The 19,895-nt window shown below is 38.7% G+C and overlaps 1 protein-coding gene across 15 annotated transcripts in view; it reads right to left on the bottom strand.

Annotated features, from left to right (window-relative positions):
• The window catches only part of ENOX1 (ecto-NOX disulfide-thiol exchanger 1), a 509,722-nt gene that overhangs the window by 77,799 nt on the left and 412,028 nt on the right, over positions 1-19,895 (bottom strand). For all 15 annotated transcript variants that reach the window (XM_084617813.1, XM_084617817.1, XM_084617814.1 and 12 more), the window contains 2 exons: positions 13,905-14,011; positions 9,076-9,193 (listed from right to left, as the gene is read on the bottom strand). In XM_084617813.1, the coding sequence (XP_084473939.1) occupies positions 9,076-9,193; positions 13,905-14,011 (225 nt within the window). The remainder of the gene's footprint in view (positions 1-9,075; positions 9,194-13,904; positions 14,012-19,895) is intronic.

The following is a 19,895-nucleotide window of genomic DNA, read 5'->3' as shown; positions in this document are numbered from 1 at the left end:
CTTTTCTTTTTTAGTTTATCTTTGTTTTCTCAACTTGTGAATTTTCCCTTTGCTAGAGGGAGGTTTATCCCTGTTTTGTTGTAACTTTGAAACTAAGGCTAGAGGGGGTTCCTCTGTGCTCTTTGAATTTTCTGCTACTCTGTAAGGTTAACTACCAACCTAAGTTTACAGAGGTGATTCTTTTTTCCTTTTTCTCTTTAAATAAAATCCTTCTTTTTAAGAACCTGACTGATTTTTCCATTGTTCTAAGACCCAGGGGTTTGGGTCTGTAGTCCCTTTGTAACCAATTGGTGAGGATATATGCTCAAATCTTCCCCAGGAAAGGGGTGTAGGCTTGGGGGAATATTTTGGGGGGAATAGAACTCCAAGTGGTCCTTTCCCTGATTGTTTGTTAAATCACTTGGTGGTGGCAGCGATGCCAAGGCAAAAAAGGAATCTGTGCCTTGGGGAAGTTTTAACCTAAGCTGGTAAGAATAACTGGGGTGGGGGGTCTTTCATGCAGGTCCCCACATCTGTACCCCAGAGTTCAGAGTGGGGAAAGAACCCTGACATGGCCAAAGCCCAACTTTTTTAGTTTTAGAAATAGGTCTTATTCTAGTAAAGTGTAAATGCAGTTAGGGGCCGAGGCACAAAAGCTTTATATTGGACAAAGTGTTCTAACAAAGATCACTTTCCACAGAGGGTGGAGTGTAATTGGGAAAATGATGCTAATAAAGGCTGTATGAGGTTGGGAGGAAGCTGAAAACAGCATATGTTCCACTATTGTCTCTTATTGATTTTGCTGCCAACATCCCACTTCAACAACATTACGGTTGCATTTCAAGATTCTTAATGGAGGGGTATGGAAAAAAATCAATACGCACAGCCTGCTTCGGCTCCCATCAAAGAGAATGGGAGTTTTGTTATTAACTGCAATGAGAGCAGAACACGGCTCATTCTGTGTCTTTCTACTTCCAACAAGGCTACATCTACTGCTTATTTTGTGTTTTCAGAAGGTGAGCTCCTACTGTTTAAATAGGGCATTTCAGTGCCAGACTGTAACTCTATGTATTCAAATATGTTGCCCTGCTATATTAAACCTAATGAAAAATTATGGCTTGTATCCTGAGCTGTGAAAGTTGCAGTAAAAGGTATAGGATTTGAAATAAATTCTGAGAACAAAACCATTTCTTTTTAGAAAATATGTTCATGAAGATATAAAGCAAATAAAAACATTTTAATTTGACATTTACTCTTGTAAAAATGTTCTCTTTTACTTTTAACTTGTACCAACTATAGCTTTACTAATAAATTAACAGAAAAACCTTAAAAGAGAATTCATGAAAAGACATAAATGATTTTCGTTTATTTGGGACACCCACAAAATCTCTTTTCTACTATTTTTGAATGCAATTTTGCAAAAAGTGAAATATCCTAATATTGGCTCAGGAAATTATATTAACTCTTTTCATTCCAGCATTGTGCTGTTAATTTTGCTCCAGCACAATCTGAAAATTTATTTTAACATGCTGTCAAAATTAGACACTAAGGTTGTCAATAAAATGACACTAAAATAAATGTAAATTTGGATTGCTGTCATAAGTGGCTGCTTGGTTTTGTGAAGATGTTAGGTTGCTATAGCATTTTCCAAAGCAATTTTGCATCTTATTACATAAATAATCCCTCAGTGTGCTTAAAGCTTCCTAAACAACAGGATTAAATCTATTCTCATATGTAATGATCCTGCATCAAACCTTATCAGTATGAAATACCCAGAAAACATAATAAAACGTAATCTAGATAATAGCCTTTCTGGCAGTTGAAAGGCATCAAAGCACCACAGACTTTACCACAGTGCAGATTTCAGTTAACTGGTCATTTTCTCCAAATCCTTATTAGGTAAATATTTTTGAAAGTTATGCTTTCTTTTAAAAACAAAAGTATGGCTATTAACCCCTTCATTGATGTGTTGTACTATAGCAGAATGTGGCTCTGGTCCTGGGCTGAGGAAATGTTAATGTTGCAGAGGAACATACCTGATACATGGAACAGGACATTTGTTATGTTTTACCAAAAAACAAACAAAAAACATGCAGGTTTGGCAATCTCCTCTGGCCCTGATGCAGCAAAATACATATGCAGGCCTAACTCTAAGCATGGGAACGGTTCTATTGAAGTTAATGGGACTGCTCACATGCTTCAAGTTAGACGTGTGCTTAGAGACCTTCCTGAGTCAGGACTTGTTTTTGTAAATGCTGTGGAAAAATGCAATATATATCAGTGTACAAAATCCTGTTAGAAAGCCCAGGTTTTGGTCTGCCTGATGAGTGGACCGAGCTCAGCTCCCAACTGGCATGCTGGGAAAAATACATATACAGACTTATTACCTGATAGAGGGAGTGAATATCTTGTCTTGCTCTCTTGTGATCATCTCTGATGGTCCCCTGGAGCACAAAGTCTCTAGTGGAAATTGTGTCCAGACTTTTTCCCCTCAAGAGAAAGCTGTTTTGATATACGCTTTTTGTGGGATAAATCCTCATCTATAATAAAGTACCTTTGTCTTGCTCCAAGAGCATAAAGGGGTATAAATTTCCCTTGTCCCCTATCCCCCGAGAACTTGGGAATTACCCTGATGTGCCTACAATTTAGTCCTTTATATTTCAAATATTGTTTTCTGTGCTGTTGCTTGTCAAAACCCCTTGGTAGAGTGAAAGAGGCAGGGTTTTATTACTAAATTCTATCTTCCTCCTCACATGCATATTAATTTATTATTTAGGGTTGCTTGTAAGTTTGGGTTGTTGATTACATAGAAATTTTATTGATTTATGTGAAGAAAAAAGGGCACTGACCCATTCATCTAAGGGTAATAAATGAGAATATTTACATGGTCTTTGTCAAAAGATATAAAGAAAGAAAAAGATTTTATGAAAACAATACTATTACTCTAACATTTGACCTAACAGTGGAAAGCAAGGAAACCAACAAGCAATAATAAAACAAACAAGTCAAAAATTGATGGTCTCAAGTAAAACCAAAATATCTGATTTACAAGAAAATGAAGGGAGAAACATCCAGTCCTTAGAAGTAGAATGAAGAGGGGAAAAGCAAGAGGTTTTGAGAGGGGGAAGTCGGAAAAATAAAGTAAGAGCAGAAATAAGTTCCAAAATGTCACGCCTAAGAGATTTAGGTCTTGTTAATATTCACAATTGCACCAGTTTATCTACTCAACATTTTGCACCCATTTAACTAAATCAACTTAAAATCAGACCTTTTGTTAAACTTGTGCGACTGTGGATACAGACAAGGCCTGAGAAATGGCAAGAGAAGATTGAATCATGGCAAGAAGAATCAACATCAGCCAGGACACTTCTGCATTTTGGGGGGCTTTCCTTGATGATTTCTCATCCAAGTAGAGATCAGGCCTGAAATTTGTGAGATTTATGGAGAAGCCTAATTTATCCCGGGTGTAGTATTATTTGCATAGGGTGTGATTTTCAAACACTGACTAAGTCACATAGGTGGTTTTGGAAATCCCATCCTAGAGGCCAAAACTGCACTGACTTTGGAAAGTTGTTTCTATATTATGTGCATAAACTATGTACCCCAAACACATAATTACATACACAATTTACAGTTGCTTAATTTGCTGTTGTGCATAAAACTGCCTGTCCTACATGTACAACTATATGTCATGCATATGTCAAGTACAAGGGAGACAGAACTTTTTATTACTTTTATTGCAGTAGTTCCTAGAGGCCCAAGGTCCTTACTGTACATATAAATATAGTCAGAGACAATCCTTACATCAAACAACTTACAATCTAAATGGTGAGACAGACAATGGGTAGACAAAAGGAAGCACTATTACCCCCATTTTAAAGATGGGGCACTGAGACACAGAGTGATAAGTGATTTGTCTGAGATCACACAGGTATTTTGTGGCAGAGCTGGAATATCACCCGGATTTCCTGAGTCCAGGTCAAATGCCCTAACCACAGGACTACGGTTGCCAACTTTCTAATCGCACAAAACCGAACACCCCAGCCCCACCCCTGCCTCACCCCTTCCCTGAGGTCCCGCCCCTGCTCACTACATTCCCCCTCCCTTGGTGGCTTGCTCTCACCCACCCTCACTCACTTTCACAGGGGCTTTGGGTGTGGGAAGGGGTGAGGGCTCTGGGATGGGGCTGGGGCTGGGCATGAGGGTTCTGGGTGTGGGAGGGGGCTCTGGGATGGGGGTGCGGGCTCTGGGCTAGGGCTGGGGATTGACGGGTTTGAGGTGCAGGAGGGGGCTCTAGGTTGGAGGGGGCTCAGGGCTGGCAGTTGGGGTGAGGGGATGTGTAAGGGCTCCGGGATGGGGATGCAGTTCTGGGCTTGGGATGAAGGGTTTGAAGTGCAGGAGGGGGCTCCAGGTTTGGGGGGGCTGAGGGCTGGGACAGGAGGTTGGGGTGTAGGGGGTAAGGGTTCTGGGCTGGGGCCAGGGATGAGGGTTTTGGGGTTAAGGAGGGGGCTCCAGGTTTGGGGGGCTGAGAGTTGGAGCAGGAGGTTGGGGTGTGGCTCCCGGTCAGTGGTGCGGCAGAGGGGGCAAAGGCAGGCTGTCTGCCTATCCTGACACTGCGTTGAGCACACTGGAAGTGGCCAGCAGCTCCAGTGCAGATGCACGGGGGGGGGGGAGAGAGGTTCCACTTGCGCTTCTCTCGCCTGCAGGCACCGCTCCCAGCTCCCACTGGCCAGTGCAGAGCCGGTGCTCAGGATGGGGGCAGCGCATGGAGCCCTCTGCTTAGGAGCCAGACCCACTGGCCACTTCCGGGGCACAGTGCGGTGCCCCAGTACTGGTAGGGACTAGCCTGCCTTAGTGTTGCAGCACCACCAACCGGACCTTTAACAGTCCGGTCGGTGGTGCTGACCGGAGCCACGATGGTCCTTTTTCAACAACCGGACACCTGGTCACCTTACACAGGACCATCCATCCAGTGGCCTTTTGAAGGTAAGTGTCTTTTCACTTTTATGTCTGCCTGAAAAACTCTCTCCCTCATTGGAGTTGCAGTCTGTAGAATTAATAGCACATAATCATGATCTGTTGTCTTTGGAACAGCATAGCACCTGTTTCCCTTAAAGGAAAAGTATTGATATCTCCTAGGGATACAGGAAACTTTTTTGTTATCTCTGCAGGATGCAGCTTCACTTCAATAATTCTTAAAATTACTTCTGAGACTTTTACTTTTGAGTCTCTGCTCCCAATGCCAGCAGGCGGGAGACCAACCATCCATAAATTCCAATTGTTCTAAAATTTTTCCTCTATTCTCTAGCCTTCTGTGCAGGGTGCCATTTTTCTGAATTAATGCTTCAATAACTGCACCTTGACTTTCAAATGTATTAATGAAGTCAGTTGCCAATTTTTTAGCAATCTCTCAGTTTTACCTCAGCAAACTTCTATTTCCCTTCAAGCTCCAAAATACACAATGCAAATAAGTCAATGTTTACATCTAAAGATTGACTTGTGGAAAACAGGGCTCTAAAGAAATGGCTGCAAACTGTGGGTCAGATTCACTGGGTGGTGTCTCTTGGAGTTCACCATCAGTCCCATGCTGTGGGTCCAATCTGAGAGGGATGGAGAATACAACAAGGTGACCAAGACTCTAAACTCTGCCATGGGGCCTGAAGACATCAGGCAGCCCCACAGAGTGGGCATGGCTGGCCAGGAATGAGACAAAACCAAGCCATCTGTGCTAGTTCAATATATCTCCTGCGTAGACTTCAGTGGCAAGTTTCTGATGGAGCCTCAGCAGCAGTTTAAAAATTCCTCTCTGCTGGTGGAAGACAGTACTGCAGTTTGCCCTGTCCCTGGAGGTGTAGGGGATGTAACCTGTATAACCTCATGCTCATGTGAGCAGGGTCTTAATGCCTCAAGCCCATAAAATGCGATGTCTCGGTACAACACTGCTGTGAGTTAGGCTGTGTTTGCTCAGAATGCTGTGTCTCTGCATTGCAGCATGGTCTGGAGAAATGAGTACATGGCTGGGAGTCAGGAGTCCCTGAGTTATAAGCCTGGCTTTGCCACTGATGCACAGTGTAGCCACGGTTTTAAGATAAAGAATTTCTGACATCAATAAATTAGGGAAATGAACAGTGAGAAAATCAATAGGCTTGTGGGTAAAAGAAGTAAATTTAAGTCTAAAATGCAACAATGTACTTTGTACTGAGGCACTATTAAGCTGCACTGTATATCCTTAAGAAACAAACCTGAATCCACCAAAACACGCAGTGATTAGTGCAATTTGTAATTTGCAACAAATTTGTGGCTGGCTTGAAGACCTGACCATGGTTCCCAAAGCAAACACCTCGCTGCCAGACGTTTCACCATCTGCTCCATAGTGCACAAAATCCACAGCCTCCAAGGGCCTGGCATTAGCATAGTGCCACTTTGAAACTTAAACTTGATCAGGCTTCAGACTACACCTGACAGATGAGGACTCTTGCACCTCCCTGTTCTTAACATGGGGCTGGAATTCACCCCTCTTCATCTCAATAGACTTAAGTATTGACATGACACAAACTAATACTTAAGTCTATTTCATCTCAATAAACTTAAGTATTGACATGAAAGATCCCACAAATATAGCCTTTTCATCCTAATCAATCTAGATGTTAGGGACGTATGTGGCACTCATCACCATAGTACCTAAATGCTCGTGGATGCCAAGTTATTTTTGCACAAGGAGAATGATAGTACTTGATTAAGCAGATGAAATGGTTTCAGAGGATTGCTGAAATTGTAACTTTAACTGTAGTAGTGAGAACATTTAGTAAAAAATTCCAGCACCTGAATTCACTGGGAGGCAAGCTTTTTTATATAAGGGCTGACTAGAACCCTTAGTCTATTATTAGTTTTCTTAAAGGTTTATTTGAATACGGTTCTCTTAAATTGAATAGAGATTGAATCATTCATCTTTTGCTCATTCTTGCACTGTCCTACCCTTCATGAAAATTATATACTTTTACTATGCTACTAGTTGGGTCAGGAATGACATATTCAAGCAAAAAAATAAAAAACAAAAACAAAAAACCTGAAATCTACAGCAAAGGAGGGTGAGGATCCTGACTAATAGAAAAGGGTGAACAGTCAACAAGCAGAGTCTGATTCTCCTCTCAGACAAGTTTTATACTAGAGTAAGTTCATTGGTTTTGAATAGTTACTCTTAGTTGACACTAGCATAAGTGAGAGGAGATTCAAAACATTGATTTCAAAGTCTAATCTTGGAAAAAGAAAATGGTAAAATCTAGTTTTGTTATTGGGTGATTCTTCATAGAGAACAGGCTCGATCAACTACATACTGGGTTAAACTGAACCCTGGTGTAACTCTGCTGAAGTCAAGAGAGCTACACTAGTGATGGCTTTGGATGGCCACTGTATTTGATTTATACCACTGAATTTGCACTTTGTATGTAATGTATTAGAAAAACTGTTAATGATATTATGAATGTGAATGATCCGTCCAAGACAATAATAAGAGATCAATTCAAATCAATTAAAATAGCAGGGGAGGGAGAATCACAGAAATCTCTGTTTTTTGTCTAAAAATAAACAAAACAAGCCTACTGAAAAATATATCTTTTCACTACAGGAAAAACCCCACATATTTTCTACTGGTTAATATGATGCACAATGGCTGAACTACCACAACCTAAGCATTTATTTGTTAAAACACAATGAAATATTAAGTATGACTGTTCATAGTATAATTATTTTTCTTGAGTCCAGTGAGTTGGCATTGCTCACCTTTTTTGGTTATTGTTAATTATAATTATTTATCTCCATAAGCCTGGACATGCCAAGGCAAATGATTATATGTTCATAAGAATCTGTGATTGCCAGCAATACTATGCCCACAGAGCCACTGTGTCAGCTCCAATCACTCTACTAATGAATACTAGAAAACTCAATCCCATACAATTATCTTAAGCAGAAATTAAAGCTCCTCACAGGAGGGTTTATTATAGCCATCTATCTTTCTGAAAACCATTTTTTCCTGTAGTAGAAGTGCCCTTTTCCTGTTCATAGTGAAAGTTTCTTTCCAGAATGGTATCCTACTTTTCAGTCTTTATTTCTGGAGATCTTTAACCTCCCATAGCCACTGGCACCTGTGCGGTAACCACTTTTCTCTTGCATATCTGTAAGCACACATATGTGTATACATGCACAGACATAGGACCCCATCCATGATGGGAGAAATGGGGTCAGGTCATAGAATCTGGAACCTGTGTGCAGACGTTTAGGTCAAATGTGTCATTGTTAACATCTTGAGTTTGTACATATAACTTGCCCCATCTTTGCCCATATACCTCATCTCTGTCTGGCAATGAAGCTTCATCTAGGCCTTCTGCAAGGCTTTCCTTCTTGATGCTGACTAACACAGGGCTCAACCCTTGTCAGCCCCTCACAACTCTCTAACCCATTGCTGACATGAAGATCAAGAAATCAAAGAAAGGATTCAAACCAAGGTATTCCCTTCCGTAGTGCATACCAGTTACTCAGAAGTCATTGAGTCAGCCCAATATCCACCTCCTGAATTGTTTATACTGGGATAGCTGAAATATATCAAGTGTACTTGCTCTTCTTTTCATGATAGGCAAGAGTGTCAATTAATGCATATCTAGTGCCACACTTTGAAATGTGTGTCTTTAAGAGTTAATTCCATGGAAAATTCGGATAATATACATGTAAATATATTTGCTGGAAAGAAAAGGTGAGGTTCAAAGAATATTGAATGAAACACAATTTCAGCTGCTTTTATTTAAATATGACATTATTACTATCCTGGAATGAAATACAGTTTTGGAAGATGAGAAGAACCTTATTGAAAGACCCAAAATGGAAGCAACTATGGAAAGAATTGGAGCATTCTGATGAGTATGTTTCTTGGAAGGTGACAGAAGCACTATAGATACAAGTGAGAGTCATACAAAGACAAAATGTGAGGATAATTAAATTAAAAGTAGATATTCTATGTTATATAACTATTTTCTATCACTCATCTTCGTTTTGAAACGAACAGTTTGACATCTGATAGGATATTGTGAAGGGTTTCAACTTTACCTGATTCATCTATTCTCAGCTTTTTGCTGGGATTGTCACCGCTGTCATCATCAGACATTTCCATCTCCTCTTCACGGCGGATCCCCATGAGCTGTTCGCTGTGAGCATTCCGGAGTTCCTAAAACCCAAGATGACCCTGGATCAGTATTGACTTCCATGAACTGATCTCTCTATTTCTAAACAACCAATTTAAATGTTATATTCTGATATTTTAAAAAATACATATAAATAATCCATGAATATTAGTACAGAATCAGCACAAGATTCAGAGTTAGAAGGGCTCAAATTGAAGGGAATGGAGTTCTTTGTGTTAAAATATTTTAAATAACTGAATATGTCAAATATACCATTGGGAAAAAAACAACCGAGAAGATGAGTTCCCCTTGTTAAATTACTACCAGTCCTACCCAGGCAGATATATTTCAGTAATGGCAACACTTAATACTGCATGTAAAATGGATGTATAAAGGTGCTATCAAGTTGGCTAAAAAAATACTAAGCTTTAACTCTCATAAGCCCTAGATTTCTATGCCTGCACCACGGTAAACCCAATTTCCACAAATTTTAAATTCTCAGCATAGAAACATCTTTTTTGGTAACATCTGCATCTTGATATAAAACAAATGACAGCTAACAGCCTATTCTCAAAAAAACCCCTGAAAGGGCAGACAGGCAGGGAGCCTGTATGTATGTAACTAAGTAAGTGATCAGCAAGCATGTGGGCTTTATGAAAGTCCAGAGTATCTTTGTCCTCAAAAGATAAAACAGGACAATATTGGTGTAATGACTGGCTTTTGAATGGTTGCAGCACAGAGAAGACAGAGAATTCTATTTTGTCCTAATAATACTGTCAGGTGTAACACAGGGATGTGGCACGGTGATTAGTGTAGAGCTTTTCAGTCGGCAGACAGCTAATTTTTCTATCGACAAAGAGCCCAATTCCCAAAGAGATGGTTTGAAATCTTTGAAATAAGGAAAAGTCAATGGAAGGAATAAATAGTGCTGAAGGTTCCAACTATTTACCCATGTAATTAACAACAAACTCTCATAGTGGGAGGGAGAAAAAAAAGGAGGGTGTTTCCTTGGGGCTGTGCCTAGAGTTCATCAGTAAATGTCATACACTATAATAAAGGTATATGTATCTGTTAATCACTGCAAAGGCAGAGAGGCTAATTAATGGGTGTTTTACACGGGAATAATTTGAAATTCAGAAAAATGACTAAAATGGTAAATTGAAAACCAGTATTGAATGAATTAATTGCATTTAAGACAGAAATTCATAAAGCACTTTGTAATTCCATATTGAAAAGAGCCACAAACACTCTTTACTGGAGAGTATGCTTTATCTTCTTAGAAACCAAATGATTAATGTATTTTAGACTGTAAATGTCCCAGGAGCATCTATTTCAAAACTGTCTTTAGCAGCCAAACAATAATCTTCTCTGGGAACCTCAAAGAGGTCCCTTTTTTCTTTTTGTTACCAGAAAAGCACACATAGTGAGGAGAGGTGACAAGGGAAATGTAAGCACCTTAGCAAAGGAGGGATAATCAAATAATATGATTTGAATCAAGAGAGCTATTTGTTGACATATGCATAGTATTTTACAACTGAGAAATAGGAGTTGTCCATACACATTGCCCTCAACCAGAGATTTCAGAACCTCTTAAGTTATTTTTGATTGTTTTCTTTCTCCAGAAAGAAAAAAAGAGCAACAACTTTCAAATAAGCAAAGATGTTTTGTGAATTTGTGAATGGAAAGTCCTACTTTTAGGCATTTTACTTTAAATAAATTTAAAAGCCAGCAAATGAATGATATGATGTGTCCCCGCATGAAAAGTTAGTTTAAGAAGGGATCATTTAAATCTGCTTCTGTACCAGATGACTGGAGGATAGTTAAAGTGACACCATTTTTAAAAGAGGGCTCCAGAGGCGATCCAGTAGCAATTACAGGCCAGTAAGCCTAACTTTAGTACCAGGAAAACTAGCTGAAACCATAGGAAAGAACAGAATTACTAGGTACATAGATGAACATGATCTGTTGGGGAGGAGTCAACATGACTTTTGTAATGGAAAATCATGCCTCACCAATCTATTACAATTCTTTGAGGGGGTCAATCAACATGTGGGCAAGGGTGATCCAGTGGATAAAGTGTACCTGCACTTCCAGGAAGCCTTTGACAAGGTCCCTCACCAAAGGTTCTTAAGCAAAGTAAGTAGTCATGGGATAAGAGGGAAGGTCCTCTCGTGGATCAGTAATTGGTTAAAAGAGAGGAAATAAAGGGTAGGAATAAATGGTCAGTTTTCAGAATGGAGAAAGGTAATTAGTGCTGTCCCCCAGGGGTCTGTACTGGGACCAGTACTATTCAACATATTCATAAATGATCTGTAAACAGTGAAGTGGCGAAATTTTCAGACGACATAAAATTATTCAAGCTAGTTAAGTCCAAAATAGACTGTGAAGAATTACAAAGGGATCTCACAAAACTGGGTGTCTGGGCAACAAAATGGCAGATGAACTTCAATGTTGATAAATGCAAAACAATGCACATTGGAAAATCTATCCCAACTATACATACAAGATGGTGGGATTTAAATTAGCTGTTGTCATTCAAGAGAGAGATCTTGGCGTTACTGTGGATAATTCTCTAAAAACCTCTGCTCAATGTGCAGCGGCAGTCAAAAAAACCTAACAGAATGTTAGGAACCATTAAGAAAGGGATAGATAATAAAACAGAAAATGTCATAATGCCACTATATAAATCTATGGTAAGCCCTCATCTTGAATACTGTGTGCAGTTCTGGTCACCCCATATTAAAAAAAGATATATTAGAATTAGAAAAGGTACAGAGAAGGGTAACAAAATGATTAAAGGTATGAAACAGCTTCCATATGAGGAGAGATTAAAAAGACTGGCACTTTTCAACTTGGAAAAGAGATAACTAAGGGGAATATGATAGAGTTCTACAAAATCATGAATGGTGTGGAGAAAGTGGACAATGAAGTGTTATTTACTCCTTCACATAACACAAGAACCAGGGGTAACCCAATGAAATTAATAGGTAGCAGGTTTAAAACAATCAAAAAGAAGTACTTCTCACAATGTACAGTCAACCTGTGGAACAAGTTGCGAGGGGATGTTGTGAAGGTCAAAACCATAACGGAGTTAAAAAAAGGATTAGATAAATTCATGGAGGATAGGTCCATTAATGGGGATTAGCCAGGATGATCACTGATGCAACCCTATACTCTGGGTATCCCTAGCTTCTGACCTCCAGAAGCTGGGAGTGGATGTCAGAGATGGACAATTTGATGATTGCCTCTGAAGCATCTGGTACTGACAGTGTCAGAAGACAGGATACTGGGCTATATGGACCATTGGTCTGACCCAGTATGGCCATTCTTATTTTCTTATTACTTTAACATAGTTGAAATAAACTAACAGAAAACCACTTTTCACATCTCCCTAAAAGACAAGAAAGAAAACACCCACATCCCCAACTTCCAGTTAAACAAAGACTTTATTTGCCACCCACTTGAATTATTTATGAACGAAATGCAAAATACAGCTCTTAACAATAAATTATTCTAACATTTTATTTTAAGTATCCCATTATTGTGAAGTCATTTGGTATTCGCCATAATAGCACTGATAATAAAAATTCATTTGGTATTCATGTGGATGTTACATCTAGTGTCATTGGTATTCAACTGTAATTTAGCATTAGTTAATGGGCACTTAAAACACAACCCAAATGATTTATATCACAGCACTTAAGTGTTTCGCAAACTAAGTGTGCAACACTTATTTTACAAGTGTACTACAAAATAATTAAATAAGTTCATCTTACCTTCTATAGTTTTTGCTTTGAGACAGGAAAATCATTTAGAGGACTGTAATGTTAACAATTAACATACTGTACTATAGGAAATAAGTAACTGTATGTAAATTACTTTTATATAAAAAAGAAAGAAAACAAAGACAGCGGTACTTACTTTTAAATTGCGGGTTCATAGCGTATATACTGAATTAAAATCGAAAGCTGGATGACCAATAACACAAAACAGGACTACTACTTTCTTTGCTGACACTTGTGTAAAGGAAAGTGGAATCCCAGATCTCTTTTCTCATTTTCTTTGCTCATGCTTATGACAGTCACACATGCATGGACTTGGATAGTCACCCTAATGTGTACTGTTATTACATTTATACTGCTGTGTTTGCCAGCCATGAACTTAGAGTCAATACAAGCGATTGATTTGTTTTTTAAAGATGGACATAAAATAGATGGGAAAGAGTACCTCCCGTCTCTGGACTGAATACACTTTACTGATTATTAAGAAAAGAAATCTTTATTTTATTTTCCACAAAGTCATATTACTATGGCCATATAATGATACAACCAGAACAAATATCTATAATATGTATCTGTTTTATTTAACAAATCTCAGTGCCTTCCTAAAAATGTATCGTTTAGTATGAGAAAGACTTCTAAAATGTATTTATTTTAAATATCTTCGCTAATTTCTCCATTTCTTTTAATTATTTCAGAGTGGTAAACATATTCCTCCAATGATTTCCCATTTCTTGTAAAAGAAAAATAAAAACACATTGCTCTCCAACTTAGTGTTATTTAACAACATTTATTGTAATGGGAGCAAAGGGAGCAATACATACTGTAAATGAGATAGTATAATGGCTAGCTGATTAACTGCTAAAACTACAGCTGTAAATATTGCTGAATGCTGTATGTCCAGCTACAGTCACACTTGTTCTGTGTCAATCCAGCTGTGAGATGATGGATAAAAAGTAATAATAAAATCACCAACCTCAGAATGCTTTCGCCAAATGTCTATGTTCTTTCGCTGAGCTTTCGAGAAATGGTCCCAAGCTTTTTGTCTGGTAGAAGCGTTGAAAACGGCCACAATCTGCTCAACTTTGGTGAACAAGGAAGTCAAACAAGACAAGCAATTTATGTTGTGATCACTATAGAGAAGCAAAGCAAAGACACTAGGAGTCTATGGATGATGTCATTACTGAAATAACATCATCAATATCCATCCAATCATGTGTCTTTTGTACTTACATTTTATCAATGTTGGAGATGTCTCCCTTCAAGATGTCTCCATAACTTTAGTCTATACAATCTACAAACATATACTGAAGAATTTGCATGCAGTTGCCTCTTGTGCATAATTTGTGTGCTGTGTGTATGTCCATATAAATGTTGGGGGAGGGGGATTGTGTGGAGGAGGAAGACGTATTAGAGGCAAGGTCTGAGGTGGGCCCCCACTCTAATGACACTATCCCAAAGAGGGCCCGTGAAGCTAGAACTTTGTATTAAACCAGACCAGCTGAGCTGTTGTGCTGGTCTGTCAGTTTAACCTGAATAAGCACCATTTTTGTAGTGAAGTTCTCTATGATTTATCTCTCTGGATTTGTTGGCTAAACTAGCATTATCTGATTTGTAAAGCTACCATGTTCTGTCTTTAAAGCCTACTAGAATCAAGGAAAGGATGGTGGAACTCTGCTCATGTCCCACTTCCTGCGCCGCCTGAGCTGGTAGCTCCATATCTTACCTCACCCACATACTTAGTTGCTGTTTTCCTCTCCCCTGGTGATTCATTTCAAATTGTGGGACTTTAAGGCTATGTCTACACTAGAAACATTACAGTGGCATTGAGGCAGTGCTGCATCTGCAGTGCTGTTGTGGGGACACTTACTACAGCGATGGGAGGGGTTCTTCCGTTGCTGTAGTAAATCCACCTCTCCAAGAGGCGGTAGCTAGGTGGATGGAAGAATTCTTCCATCAACCTGGTGCTGTCTACACTGGGGCTTAGATTGGCTTAATGATGTCTCTTCAGGGGTGTGAATTTTTCACACTCCTCAGCAATGTAGCAGGTTGACCTAACTTTCTAGTGTAAACTAGACCTCAGCCTTGGAGAATACAGTATAGCCAATTCTGCATTGGCTTCCCTAGAATGGGCTAGACAATTTAATAGGTTGTTTTCATTTCTGACTTCTATGATGTCAAACCAATGTATAAGGCCATGGATGTTTCTGCTAAAATGATCAACAGTGAAACAGTTAGCAATATTGGTATTTAAACTTTCATCCTCAGACTCAAGAGTTAATCACACAGACAAACGGCTTGCTTCTCTTTGCACTATTGTTCCAAGCTATTTCCAGATTCAGGAAGACAACACTAGGTTGAGTCACATGAGGAAGCTTTTCTTTAAAACCACCAAGGCTGGTTAATTAACTGCTAAAAGTACAGCAATAAATATGTTTAATGAAATTTTAAACTCTGCTTAAACTAGATAGACTGTTTAAGGAGTACTGGAATGGCATTCTGGTTCAAGTTCTGACTGGAGTCACAATAATTTCAGGTTTCAGAGTAACAGCCGTGTTAGTCTGTATTCGCAAAAAGAAAAGGAGTACTTGTGGCACCTTAGAGACTAACCAATTTATTTGAGCATGAGCTTTCGTGAGCTACAGCTCACTTCATCGGATGCATACCGTGGAAATTGTAGCAGACTTTATATATACACAGAGAATATGAAACAATACCTCCTCCCACCCCACTGTCCTGCTGGTAATAACTTATCTAAAGTGATCATCAGATTGGGCCATTTCCAGCACAAATCCAGGTTTAGTAGTTTAGAAAGTTTAGTGTCCTTTTAGTAGTTTAGAAAGTTTAGTGTCAAACCTGGATTTGTGCTGGAAATGGCCCACCTTGATTATCATGCACATTGTAGGGAGAATGGTCACTTTGGATGAGCTATTACCAGCAGGATAGTGAGTTTGTGTGTGTGGTTTTTGGGAGGGTGGTGAGGGGGTGAGAGAACCTGGATTTGTGCAGGAAATGGCCCAACTTGATTATCATGCACATTGTGTAAAGAGTTGTCACTTTGGATGGGCTATCACCAGCAGGAGAGTGAATTTGTGTGGGGGGGTGGAGGGTGAGAAAACCTGGATTTGTGCTGGAAATGGCCCAACCTGATGATCACTTTAGATAAGCTATTACCAGCAGGACAGTGGGGTGGGAGGAGGTATTGTTTCATATTCTCTGTGTGTATATAAAGTCTGCTGCAGTTTCCACGGTATGCATCCGATGAAGTGAGCTGTAGCTCACGAAAGCTCATGCTCAAATAAATTGGTTAGTCTCTAAGGTGCCACAAGTACTCCTTTTCTTTTTACAATAATTTCAGCATATTAACACTTGCTTGGCTCCAAAGGTAGAGTTATTTAGGAATGGAATTAAAATGTATATATTTATTAAATTAATTTAAAAAGATTAGTGTACCCATGATTATATGTATATAAATGAAGGCTAGAATTTAATGGTTACGCTGCATTAGTGACCCCGGTGCACAAAGAATCTGTGTTTAATTAGCAAATGGAAATTCAAGTAGAAAGGATTCACAAAGATATAAGAAATCCTGGTTTACCATTTTCCACTAAAAGGTATTAATAGGATCATCTGAATTTTGTAGAAACCTTTGAACTTTTAAATGTTTAATTAAAAAGTTCTTTCTACAGGTGCTAACATCTATCAGAAATCTTTATCTGATCATTTCAGAGGCTCTCTTCAGTGAAAACTCAAGGCAGAAAGAGGTCACAGAGATTTCCTATCTTTCTTTTATAGGCAAAGTGAAGAGTGTATGGGAGGCCTTCTTCAATGATCAAAATTCTCAGGTGTTCAAGAAATAAATCAAAAAATAAATGTTAAGTGTGCAATAAACTAAAAAAGTCAAGTGGTTATGCACAATATTTTCCAAGCTACAGCTCTGGATATAAATAAAGGGAAAAAACTAGGAGAGAATGCTAAGTGCCCATTATAATTAACATAACAATTAATAATACTTAGCACTCATAGCGCTTTTCATCCGTAGATGTGACAGGAGGACTTTTGAATTTCCTAACATTTCTATATTAGCTCTTATAATACTTAGTTATTTTCATTTTTTTAAAATAATTGAATATGGATATGTGGAACCCAATCATGCAGTCTTCACTCTGGCAAAAATTCTATTGACTTTATTTGCCTAAGTCAAGTCTCTGGAAATACAGAGAGGCTCCACTGACTTCAATAGAGCAATGACAGTTTGCACCAGTTGAGGGTCTACCCCTTTAAGTTTCTCAGCTTCAGCTTAGAGTAAACCCATACAGGAGATATCAGGTTCAGAGAACCATATTTGTAAAGATATTTATGTGCCTAAAGGTGCAGATAGGTGCTTAGTGGGGTTTCATAAGTGACTAAATACTTAACTCCCATGGCGCCTAAATACCTTTAAAAATCTGGCCCTCTGAGCCTGACTCTTCCCTATATGAATGTATTCTCTGCCATACAGAGACTACTCAGGGGGGCAGAACATCAGCTGGCGCAAATTGTCATGGTTCCATTGTAGACAATTGGGCCAATGGAGTTATGACAATTTGCATCAGCTGAGGATCTGCTCCAGAGTTCTCACTTCCAGTTTACTCATCCTTCCTTCAGGGATGAAGTTTGGCCACAAATATCTAAGGCACTCAACTTTGGTTTGACCCCTGAAGTTCCTGGAGGAACTGTGCCAAGAGGTGCTCCCTATCTAACTACTGACCCTGGCTCAGCCACTGTGTAACATGGCCAAGGTCCCTACCTGTAAAACGGGGTTAATAATTCTTACCCATCTCTGTAAAGTTCCTTCAGTTCTGAGTGTGAACAGCACTGTAGAGTATAAGTGCTTTGTATTATTATTAAGTATCATTAAATATTCACCAACAAACATCTGTATACAATTATATAACAAAAATTTCATTAGCCATATGCAAAATTGCTTCTTGTTGAGAGAGAATATAGGTAACTGGCCAAATTTAATTTTAAGAATATCATTGTTCTGGAAGGATGCAAAAACCCCAATCCTTTTTGTCCTTCAATATAATTCAGATTTGTTTCCAATTTTCCTAAAAACTCACTCTAAGGCTTTGCGATACTTTGTGTGGTGTGTTTCACACAAAGGATTATTATACTATTGTTTTTCTGCTGAGTTTTAAACCCTGAAAACCAGAGTTGATATGTAGGTGTCAGCTAATGGTTCACAACTGCAACATTACTACAAAATAATTTATAATTGGTGGAAACTTATATTAGGCATATTAAAGAGATACTTACATCATCATTGTTCAATATTTGTTGCCATAAACAAAGTGGGCCAAATTATGATATTCCTCTTAAATGTACAGTATATATATATATGAACTATAAATCTAAGGATGTAGGGACAAAGAGGACTGATCTTAGGGAGAAGTGGAATATTTACAGTAGAAAATATGCCATAACATAGCAAGTTTACTGAATGGAGAAAAGATGGGGGTAAAGGTCTATACAGTTCTGTAAATAGGGAGACTATGGGAGAACATTTGTTTTCCACTATGCACATTAAATACATTCTTTCAACCACCTACACAAGTTAAGGCTGAAATTGCATCTTGAAGTTCCACTGACAAGAACAAGCAACTCAAATTGTGCTTTGCTTGATATTTCATTGATTATTATTCATAAATGAAGATCTTATTCCTTTTATGCAATAAAAATGTACATAGGCAACTGAATGTCTCACAGTACTTTACAATAAAAGGAAACAATGAACTAAATAGAATCCAGCTTGGCCTAAACTCAAAACAAAAAATCAGAACTCATATCATGGACAACTAATTCCAAAATTGAGGGATATAGAATGAAATGGTCCAAACATGAAATGATTGTAGGTGGAATAATGGAATATGCAGCAATTTATCTTAGAAAGATTTTAAAATGCATGACAAGTGATACTGAAAATAAAAGAAGGATTTCACCCATAACATTAACGTTGAAAGGAAATTTTACAGTCAACATAAACATGATTTTGGAATAAGGACTCCAAGACAGGAAGAATGTACATAGTTAGCCTGGTCTTAGTCAAAAGCCTGTCTGCTGAGTTCTGAATAAGCTGGAGTCTGCCAATCAATTTGGCAGGGAGCCCAGCAAACAAAGAATTACAGTAGTCAAGGCTTGATGTTATAAATGAATGGCTTAGAGTCTTCAGGTCAGCTGTGGATAGAAAAGGGCGTATTTCTGGCAACTGTCCTGGTATGCATTTGGTGACATATTGACTATGTTCCAGCATTGAGTCCAAGACCAAAATTACCCTCGGCAACTTGACATGTGATGTTGACACAATATTTCAGTTAAGTGGCAAAGGAAAGAAAGATACAGAATTTTATAATTAATCATGTCCAAAGAGAAGCATTTGGGTTTCAATGGTATTTACTTTCAGAAAAGAATTTATCTTCTGCACATTAACAGCCAAAAGACAATAGAGCCCATTCATTGTTACCCAAGATACACTGCCAGAGAGGGAGAAACAGATGTGAATGTCATTAGCAGAATCGAGCAGGTAACCTATAAAAGTTAAAAATACCACCCATGAAATGCAAAGCACAGGACTTAGAGTAGCATGTGTTGGAGTTTGCTAATCAATTAGACATGCTATGACAGACCCCATAATGCATTTGTACAACAGAGACCTACATTGTACTGGCTGTGCAATATACTACATCTACCAAGAGTAACCAAACACCATGGTTTGAAAAGAAAATGAGGGCAAAGAGAGAATGACCGTTTGCTACAACTCAGTCAGAAAATAACAGCTTACCAGGGTAAATATACCTCTGTGTGATTGACTGACAAACTTTCCTTTTCCAGAGTTGCTGCATTTTCTTCAGGTTAGAGCTACTGCATTGTGAAGGGAGGCTGCCACACCTGCCAATCCCATCTCAGAGGAAAATTTATGGGAGAG

The sequence above is a fragment of the Lepidochelys olivacea genome (assembly GCF_965140295.1).
Source record: "Lepidochelys olivacea isolate rLepOli2 genome assembly, chromosome: 1".
Taxonomy (NCBI): domain Eukaryota; kingdom Metazoa; phylum Chordata; order Testudines; family Cheloniidae; genus Lepidochelys; species Lepidochelys olivacea.
Note: the sequence above shows the minus strand (reverse complement) of the source record. Positions and strands in the feature narration are given on the sequence as shown.